Source organism: Lolium perenne, chromosome 2 (assembly GCF_019359855.2).
Source record: "Lolium perenne isolate Kyuss_39 chromosome 2, Kyuss_2.0, whole genome shotgun sequence".
Lineage (NCBI taxonomy): Eukaryota > Viridiplantae > Streptophyta > Magnoliopsida > Poales > Poaceae > Lolium > Lolium perenne.
Genome location: NC_067245.2, coordinates 323096756 through 323106863, shown reverse-complemented (window position 1 = coordinate 323106863; position 10108 = coordinate 323096756). Strand labels below are relative to the sequence as shown.

The window sequence follows — 10108 nt, the reverse complement described above, 5'->3', positions numbered from 1 at the left end:
GGGTATTCTCCTGAGGGAAGACTTGAATGATTTCAGTTTACAAGAAAGGTAGGCCTAAGAACTTTGTTGTCTAGTCTACAATCATTCGCGCTTGAAACCTTTGTTTTGTCCAAGCAAAATTGGGGTAGGCTGATATGAAACTCAACAGAAACATAATGTCAGGCATGTCTGTTCAATACTCATGTTTGCTTGATTAACAGAATAAGGACACCGATAAGACAATAAAATAATAGTGGCACTTGCTACATTAACTTAACAAGGACATCAATAATCAATAAGAAACTAATAGTTGCTACATTACTAAACAAAGACTACCATAAGACAATAACAGTTTGTCTGTTGACACTTGCTAGATGTGTGCTAGCAGAACAAGGACAACCATTAGACAACGGATAGTACTAGTCTTGCTTGACATTACTTAAAATACCAGAGCAAGGACCAAACACAATGGCATGATGACTTCTATTGGAGTTTCCTTCCGATATGCTTGTGTTCAGCCTTATCCACATCAAGTAGACCATGATACCAATATGGCTCGGGCACAGGCCACCTATAACTGTAATCCAATATCCTTGTTATTTAATCACTGTATATATGCTACATAGTATTAAAACTAACACAAACAAGTGGGTTATGAGAAATTTCTGGCGCACCTGTTTCCTCCCGGGGCACCTTTTAAGTGCACAAGAGCATCAACCCCCCTATTGGATTTTTTCAATGTAAGTTTGTAGAACAAGTACACAGTTAGAATTGACACAGCAGGGGAAAAATTACCGTTCCGATGGAAGTGGCAGATTAATCTTTGATCTTAAAACTTGGACAATCTTACTCCTTGGCAGGAAAGGAGTTAACATTCTTCCATCAAAAAAGTTCATGCCAACAAAACTCCCATCAAGATTAATCAGAGGACCTCCAATTCCAGCCTAGTAGAAAGAATTCATAAAAGCCTGAGTTTACCAAATCTTGTAATTCCTGATTTATAATTCACGAGATGTATCATGCTAAAAAGAGAGATAACTCAGATTATGGTTTATTCTGGTGCTACCACGTGCGAAATAAAGGGAGCGAAATTCACAGCGATACCTTCTTGATCTTACAAGTGGACACCTTAAGATCTTTGCAGTCAAGTTTGCAACCCTTGTCTCTAGGCTTCACATCACCAATTGAGGCCATTAATAGTCCATCTATAGGTTCACTCCCCACGGCTACTACTTTTCCAGACGACTTCGGAGACTTGCGGGAAATGTTTTCTGGACAAACAGAAATGAATTTCTTCTCGAAACTAACGATAGCAATATTATATTTTAAACTATACAATTCCAATTTCCCACAGGCACGTTGCTTTGGTGGGAGGAACACCTCAATCTGCAATAATAAAATGAGCTCAGCTGACCATCACGTAACTTAAAAGACCAAGTCAAATGGTTAAGAGCATCAACCTTCAAGCCTTTATCAATTTCGTCTTCATAAATTTCTTCATCATTACAGCTCCTAACCAAACTGGCCGAAGTGAGAACAACAGTGTGTTGATGCCACTTTATAAGTAAGCCTGTGCACGCAAAATACCTTTCGTATCCTGAACATCATAGCTGTAACTATTAGTTCGTGAATATCAAATACTAGCACTGAAAAATAATGAGCGTAGAGCTGTAAGAACTACCATGGAATGAAGCAACTGAGACAACACGACGGGATATATCTTTCACAACATCTTTTCGAAGATGCCTCCAGACAGGCTCATCACAATGATTGGGTGAACCAAAAGGATACCCTTTCCATGCACGTACGTCACCAAAGAGAGCTTCAAATTGATTAAGCAATTTCCCGTTTACTGGTTAACGAAACAGGCTCAGAAGCTAAACATACAGAGCTGGACAAGGGAGACTTCAGCATACATCAAAAGCAGCGACTTACATTCGAGCATAATTGGTGGTGGCATGGGATAGCCAAGGTGTCTAAGACGGTAAATTTTGCACATAAATCCTGATTCGGTGGTGATCAATAGTACTCAGATGAAATGTACCATAGCATTCGCATAATATTCAGGTCATAATAGGTAGCATTACATGATGACCTGCATCCTTATTCATACCTGAAGGGGTTATGGTGGATACATGGTCAGGCTTTGAATATCGACGGAAGTGGAGTTCTTTAGGACTGCAATGAAACACAGTAAAGTTATTATGACAGATTGATATGCAAAAAGGAGAATTTGGAATGAACCAAATCATATCTCCAAAAAAGGGAAAAGAGGTATGGAAAAAAGACTTGCAAACCAGGCCAAATATATTCCACAGAAGACACAAGAGGATTGAGCAAATTCAAATGCCACAAATATAAGTTGCAATGTCCACATTGTCAAGGATAGTAAACATTATGCACAAGCAATAAACTAGCAACAGGAGGCAGAGGCAGCAAGAACCGGGTTGTTATATGAATCCACATATAACTGTAAAAACTACTAATTCTCCAATGCTTTCACCATAAAAGAAATGCTTACATTAAAATGGGAAGCTGATCAGAGAAGGGGGTTTGGAACATATACAATATAGGCTAACAGGGAAAGATATAGCTCCTAAATACTGGAAGTGTAGCAGACCTACTTGAGTATCTGAAAATGCTTCAAGTATATACACAGTAGTTCCAGTGGTAGAAACGATACATATGCACCATCAGTGTCAACGTCAATGTTCATTCCGATAATCCTGTTATCTTTTCCAAACACTGGCCCTCCAAGTAGAGCCTACACAAAAGCAAAGTGGTTTGAAAAAACAAAAAAAATCAATTTTACTACGATGCACACATGTACGAACTGCTATAAAATGCAATTACTGTTCCATGTTTTCCAATCATGCCAAACAGTAAAGTATAATATCTACAGCGTACCACTGGGCGACCTTCATAGCTGCTGACGGGTTTCCACAAGCTGAGACGTTTCTCAGAGATCGGTAGGTCGAGGTCAAGTCTAGATGGGTAAAACTGACCTTCCTCACCATAAGTCGCAAGCTTTACCTTTGCAGCCATAAAACAGCCCGACTCGAAGGCACGCCCAGCAGCTAGCATCTCATCATCCTCGGAGGGAAATCCTGCCAGGTGCTCCATATCCAAAGGATGGCCAGCTTGGCGATCCAGCAAAGTGACAATAGCAATGTGGTGATTACATAGCTCTAAGAACCCACCCTTTTCTCGATCATTCGGAAGGCGCACATTAATCTATAGTGATAAAAGCAGCACATCAGCACCGAATGGCCAAATTGACTTGAATGAACAAAGCGAGATGGGAGAAAAAAATAACTAGCAGTAACACCAACCCTCAATTTGTCATCTCTGTATCTTTTGCACTCATATTCTACAGCCAAACGTGCTGAAGTCACATATCTAGTAAGTTCAAGTTTACTTCTCCCTGGTGGTAGAGGTATGCCTGAGCATGCAAATAACATGGTATCTCCTGCACAAGAACATGATTCAAATAATCAAATGACGACTAAAAACAAACTAGGAAAATTCATTGAGCATATAGCAGCACAGTCACACCATCAAACAAGGCAACCGAGACGACACTGCATGGAATATATCGAGAGGCACAACCGCGTGTGATTAGATCGCCAAATTGCCTCTCTTCAAAAGCACTGTGAACAACCGGATCACGGAGTCGGCCATAATGTTCCTCCTCATCATCACATTCTTTTTTCACGGCATCAGACGCCGCCTTCTGACATGCATGAACTGATCAAGAAACATGATACACAGCAAACGTGAGTGCTCTATTAGACCAATATGTTCAAGAAAAGAAAGAGCCAGCAACTTGAAAATCAATGTGACTCACATTTTAATATGCGTCTGACGGCTATGTTGTAACCACTGTAATAGTCTTCTGGTTTTTGGCTGTTACTCCCTGGTTTTTTGCGATTACGCACGCCTGAAGTCCTTAATGTCCGGAGCTTCACTAGTGTCTGGCGTTTGGACGCTCTACCTTCTGGTTTTTGGCCACTGCTCCCACTTGAAGAACTTAACTCAGTACCCCCCTCTTTTCTCCGGGCCTTGGCCGTCCTGAAGCAGAAAGTAAATGCATATGCTTTAGTAGTAGATTAACTAAGGCCGCGTGTAATGTTTCGTCATAAAGCCCCAACATCAGTTGGGAACCATAAAAGTAAGGTACTAAGACAATAGTATAAACAATAATACAATGAAGATGTCGTGCATTCTGATGGAATAAATTAGTAAGATATAAGCTCAACATCAGTACAAAATTGACATGGTTATGTGCATATAAATGTGGAAAGGCAACAAAAACTCAAAATACCGGCAGCTATTTCCTAGCAGGTGGTTCCAGGGACGGAGCCAGGATCTTAGCTCAAGGGGGGCCGAGCTATTACTATGCTGTGCATAAGGGGGGCTAAGCTAGCTGAAACACCATAGATAAGAAGCAACCATGACTAATTTTGTGAAGAAAACCAGGATCATAGGGGGGGCGTAGCCCCTGCTCGTCCCCCCTTGTCTCCGTCTCTGGGTGGTTCAGATTGCCACAGTGTGAGTGCAACACACAAGATTCAAACGCTGCGAGAATCCAATTAAACCAACAAAGTGTTTATCCATCATATGGCCACTCTCACTTACATGTACATAGATTTTACTTGAAGCAACATAAAAAGGCTACAACGTAGACATAACCCGAGAACACGAGAATGATGTGGACAGTATAATCTGAATTGGAACTGCTCGGTGAGCACCTACCACTAGAACAGGAGAAGCAAATGAGGAGATAATAACACTTACATCTTGCAACTAATTCTGCGCGCCTTGCAAAGGAGAGTGGCGCGGTTTGACGGGGAGGGGGGCACTACGGGGACTAGATGCACCGGAGGAGTTCCGGCGAGATGCAGCAGGCGAATCGGGGGCGGATTTGGGAAGTCTAGGGTTGGGGAGGGGAATCACGGGACCGGAGTGCCTTCTGAGACGCACAAAGCAATTCAATCGGGGCCCGGATCGGGTCGGTATTCTGTCCCCCTTCTCGTCGATCGCATGCCTTCCTTCCTCTCGGTTCTCAGCATTCCCGAGTTTCCGCACAGTTCTGCCACTCCGATGGGACACTCCCGATCTTTCATCATCCCTGCCAAATTGCTCTCCGGTGGGCTCGCCACCGCATCCGTCTAGCACGGCACCCAACTACCATCCTGCTAACCTAATTCCAGACGGGCGCAGCTCCTCTACAGTATTGGTGTTACTGTACCCGTACAGTGATTCAGAAAATCTGCTGTCCAATTTAATCGAACGGGTCTCCTGCCATTCATAGGTGGACACCGGACTAGAAAAATAATTTCTGTGTTTAAGGTGGCATGGAGGGAATATCACATATATCTTCCTTTTGGCGCCAAATGAATTACGTGAGAACTGCAAACTAGCGCCAAAAAACAGAGCAGGATAGATTGAGGATCAATTGGCTAAATAGCTGTAGGACATCTCTAGTTCTTCCTCCAAGTGAGATGAAAACAATAAGCTGGCAGTGACACGTGGCCGTTCGTTGATGACTCGCCGCCGACAGCCCGACATGACGCCCTTCCTCGCCGCCGGCAGAGATACGACGCCCTTCCTTGACACCTTGCCTCCGGCAGTGACACGCCGCCCTTCCTCGCCACCTCGCCGCCTTAGTGACACGGTTCTCATCCTTAAGAGCATCTCCACCGGCGATCCCGATAGCTATTTGGGGGCCGACTCTGTTTTTGGGCTCACACCGGCGTGGGTTCGAGCCCAACAAAAGTGGTTTTCGTGGGTGGGGCCGCACTGGCCGTGACATGAGGCAACGGGTCACATTAAAAATGACGCGTGCTGGACGATCGTCGACGTCAATGGCATCGCTCGAAAACCGAGGAGGCGACGAGGAGGTGACTGGGCACGCGGCGTCCACCCACCTCAACCACACGCCTTCAGTTCACTTCTCTCGCCCTTAAAAACCTACGGACATGCTATTCTTCTCCCCTATCGTCCAATCCTGCCATCAATCTCTCAGACACTGTGTGATACACCCACCACCTTGCGATGCCGCACAATACAGAGCCCAGGCATGTACAAATTTGGCGCAACTGATGTTGTACAGTGCTGGCTAGCCGGCCGGCCACGTAGGCCTCGTCGATTGCTGCTGCCGCCGGTGGCGGCCGGCCGTGACAACTGGTTCCGTTGGTGCCGATCTTGTACGGTCAGCAATCAACAATATTCTTGGAGTGCAGCCTGAAATATTACTTGCGAGTGATGCCTCTGCATGTACAAATTTAGCGTCTAAGTTTGTTTCTAATTCGGTCTCCATCTATGAGTGGCAGGAGGCCCGTTAGATTAAACTGGACGGCAGATTTTCTGAATTACTGTACAGGTACAGTAACACTGGTACTGTAGAGGAGCTGCGCCCATTCCAGACGCACCCAAACGGCTGAATTGGTGGCCCAAATTCTAATTCCACAATTCCCGGTCTAATTATGTGCATCCAAACACTGTTAGACGAATTGAAGCAACTTTACCGGCGGCTGCCACGGCTGACTGCATGCCTGCCCACGACATCGTTTCTCTGTGCAGCGCAAAGTTTTTGCCCCAGCTGGTGCAAGCAAAGAAGATGACCAGCGGCATAGGAGCTGAAACATAGTGCACTTAACAGTCTACAGTTTGGTTTTAGCACAAAATCTATGTTCACTCGGATTGTGTTAGACTGGGATTGGTTCAGAGTGCGTTCCACCTGCTACACTAGGTCGGTCCGATCACTCGGGAAACAACCGTGGTAGGGCGATACGTTTTTGAAGACTCTGTTCATTCCAAATCTACCATAAGACCACAAAAATAATCATGAAAAGGGTGGCTTTCCTCCGAGAGGAAGGCGAAGATGAGAAACACATCCACCAGTCAGAAGTTTTCATCCGTCGACCTGGAACCGCTCAACCTTTGCATTGAGGAATGGACAAAGCTTAGATTTCATAACTTGTTTATCATTCACTTGATACATTAGCAAAGCTCATAGTGTTTCTTTTGCTGACTGGCACACGGTGCATCCACTAGCAAAGTTCAAATATCAATGATAATCTTTTATATACGGTTGTTAGTCTTTGAAATTTCTTTCACACAAAATTACTATAAGATTCAATTTTACAAACCAAGCATTGCATCTCGGCTCAGACACACCATGAATTCACGAACCAAAGAACAGGTCAAGGGATCAGCAACTATCTGACAACTCAGATGAAATACTACAATTATTGAGTAACAAATTTGGCCGTTAGGGATTTTATTAATTTAAAAGCTGAGCATTTGTGTCTTATATTTAAAAACTGCATGTGTGCGAGTCAACTTCATTGTAGACGATGCCATCTTTATTGAGACCAACAAGAAGACGACTATCAAAACCTAACCTAATCCGTTGAAAATCTAGCTTTTATGAAAAACACCACGCATAGATCGGATTCCCCACTTGTCATCCTTGGGTGTAGTATATTAGTAGTCCTCATCATCTTCATCTGCCTCAGCGTGCTGGTCCTTGTGCTCCAACACATGCGCCTTGTCCAAAACAATAGCAGGATCATCACCTGCCATCATCTCCTACTGGTCCACTGGTACATGCATTTTGCATCATAATTATTACTACATACTACTTCCGTCCCAAGGAATAAGGCGCACGCGTATTTTAAGACGAACTTTGATCATAGAAATTGAACAACAAAATCTTGGTTATATTATATGTAATTAGTATCGTTGGATTCGTATTGAAAAACACTTTCTAATGATGTTAATTTAATACAAACAATATTTATATATTTGAAGTAATTCTTAGGCGAACGAAAAACACGTAAAATGAGGACGCCTTATTCCTTGAATCGGAGGTCTACCATCATCTCATGCTGGTCCACTGGTCTTGCAGGGTGTGCCTGGCGCAGCAGATTAAAACTTGGATCAACACCCTTCACGAATCGAACCGAGGGACTAAAGTAGGCTACCTGGGTTCGAAGACAGAGGATCAGGCGGCAGCGGCGACAACCAGTAGGCGGAGGAGGAGGGCGGTCAGTAGCGAGGCTAGGAGAGGAGTAGGAACGACGGACGTAGGTGTGGGAGCCGCCACTTATGCCGACAGCAGCGGACCTAGGATTTTGGGATGATTTCCATTGTCGCACTTTTGTCTTGACTTAACTTTTTTTAAAACATTTGTCGCACTTGTGCTGGGCTTAGACTAGTGACAATGATACCAAATGGCAGCCCATTTCCCGCGCAGCAACGACCTACCTCATTTTGAAGATTGCTGTTAAATTAATGGACAAGTATCATACTAATAGAAAAGTTAAATTGATGCATACGACATCAGTAATTTCAGCGGTTTAATGGTTTTATCATGTACCATTAAAAATTTGTACTGTAACATATTCTGCGGAACACATTCCATGGATAAAAACGGAAAACTTTATACTTTTGCCTGGGATGGCCCCAAAGACAATGTGGCAAAGTTTCGTTTTTTGCCAATGCGGTCTATTTACTAAATATGCCAAAAAAAACTACACTACAATTGTACCTCACAAAGATACAATTTGGATGTTTATTGGCAAATGCTAAAAAATAACGATGCACGTAGAAAAAAATCCTAAATTATTTTTTCTTGAAAAGTAAATCTAACCGAAGCCCATGCCCGTGATGGCCCAAGTAACTTTTCGATTCAGAACACAAGCCTACGCAGGTTTGGATTGGACAGGTTATAAACAGGCCGCATGGTCTATTCAGGTTTTGCCCCTTTTCTTGCTGGCCATCAAGGACGTTGTTGGCAAACCCTATATACCGACCAGGTCGGTGCCTACCGGCCACCGCACATCCCCTGGTCGGGTATGGCCCAGGCCCATTTGTGGCTATTTGGCCTGTAGCAGTTCGTTTTTTCTTTTTTTTTTCTTTTTTTTCTTTTCTGGTTTCTTTTCTTTTTTCTTTTTTCTGTTTTCGGTTTTGTTTGTATTTTTTTAGATTTCAAAATTTTGATTTTTAAAAATTGTTCAAATTGAGAAAATGTTTAAATTCAAAAATGTTCAAATTTGAAAACCGTTCAAATCTGAAAACCGTTCAAATTCGAAAACCGTTCAAATTTGAAAATTGTTCAAATATGAAAATTGTTCAAATCGAAAAAGCGTTCAAATTCGAAATTTGTTCATATTTTAAAAACGTTCAATTTTGAAAATTGTTCGAGTTAAAAAATTGTTCAAATTTCAAATTTTGAAAAATATTCAAATTCAAAAAATGTTCAAATTTTAAAACTGTTTTGGTTTCAGAAAACTATTCAAATTTTATGAAAAACTTTTTCTCAAAAAATATTTTTAAAACGGTTAGATTTAAAAAACGAAAATATAAACACAAAAGAAAAAACAGAAAAGAAGTAAGAAAAAGAAAAGAAAAAACTCACCTGACGGAATGGGCCGCGGACCACTAAATTACCTGGATCGTGGGAGGGTGTGCGGTGCCGAACAGCCACCGACCAGATCGGTGGCGAGGAGCTCCCACGTTGTTCGCCTGTCCACCGAAGAAAAGGAAAACAAATCTCCTAGAGCCTTTGGGTATTCGGACTAAATATTGAATGGCCCAATTGCTATGGAGAGAGGCCGTTCCCGAAAGTCGAGCCCCGGACCTGGACATCGCTTGGCATCCAGATAAGTCGCACACCTTATCTTCCCCAACCCAACTCCCCCAACCTAGCGTCGTCCTCCACCAGGCAAATCGAGCGGCGCCTGCAGGTACCTCCGCCACGAGCCCTTCCCCTGGCGTCTCCTAGCGACCACCGGTGTTCCCGCCACGAGAGACCCTTTGGGTTGCAGCAAGCTTATTGTTTATTCTGATTGCTCTAAGGTCATTGATGCGATGAGGAATGGAGGCTTTGCCCTTAGTCCAGCTATGGCTATTTATCAGGTTGTATCTCTATGTAGAGTTTGGTGATGTGGTTTTTGATCACTGCCATAGGGAGGCCAATATGGCAGAACATACCCTGGCTAATAAAGTGGAGGAGATCCTTCCCTTTTCCCGTTTATCTAATCGTGTTTTCAAAGTTAATATAAAATGCCATGTTGATCCTTCGTGTGTTTGGAAAGAGGATCCTTTGGATTTTCTCGTT

At 43.1% G+C, this 10108-nt stretch overlaps 1 protein-coding gene across 1 annotated transcript; it reads right to left on the bottom strand.

The window, feature by feature from the left end:
* Positions 1-216: 216 nt before the first annotated feature.
* On the bottom strand, positions 217-5240 carry LOC127337114 (uncharacterized). Its single transcript, XM_051363991.2, has 14 exons — positions 4777-5240; positions 3827-4050; positions 3535-3726; positions 3312-3448; positions 2887-3213; positions 2604-2743; positions 2093-2157; positions 1915-1983; positions 1661-1831; positions 1440-1576; positions 1084-1365; positions 775-923; positions 654-701; positions 217-556 (listed from the first exon to the last, which is right to left on the bottom strand). Coding segments are annotated over exons 1-14 (2037 nt in total). The 5' UTR covers positions 4779-5240; the 3' UTR covers positions 217-462.
* Positions 5241-10108: the final 4868 nt, after the last annotated feature.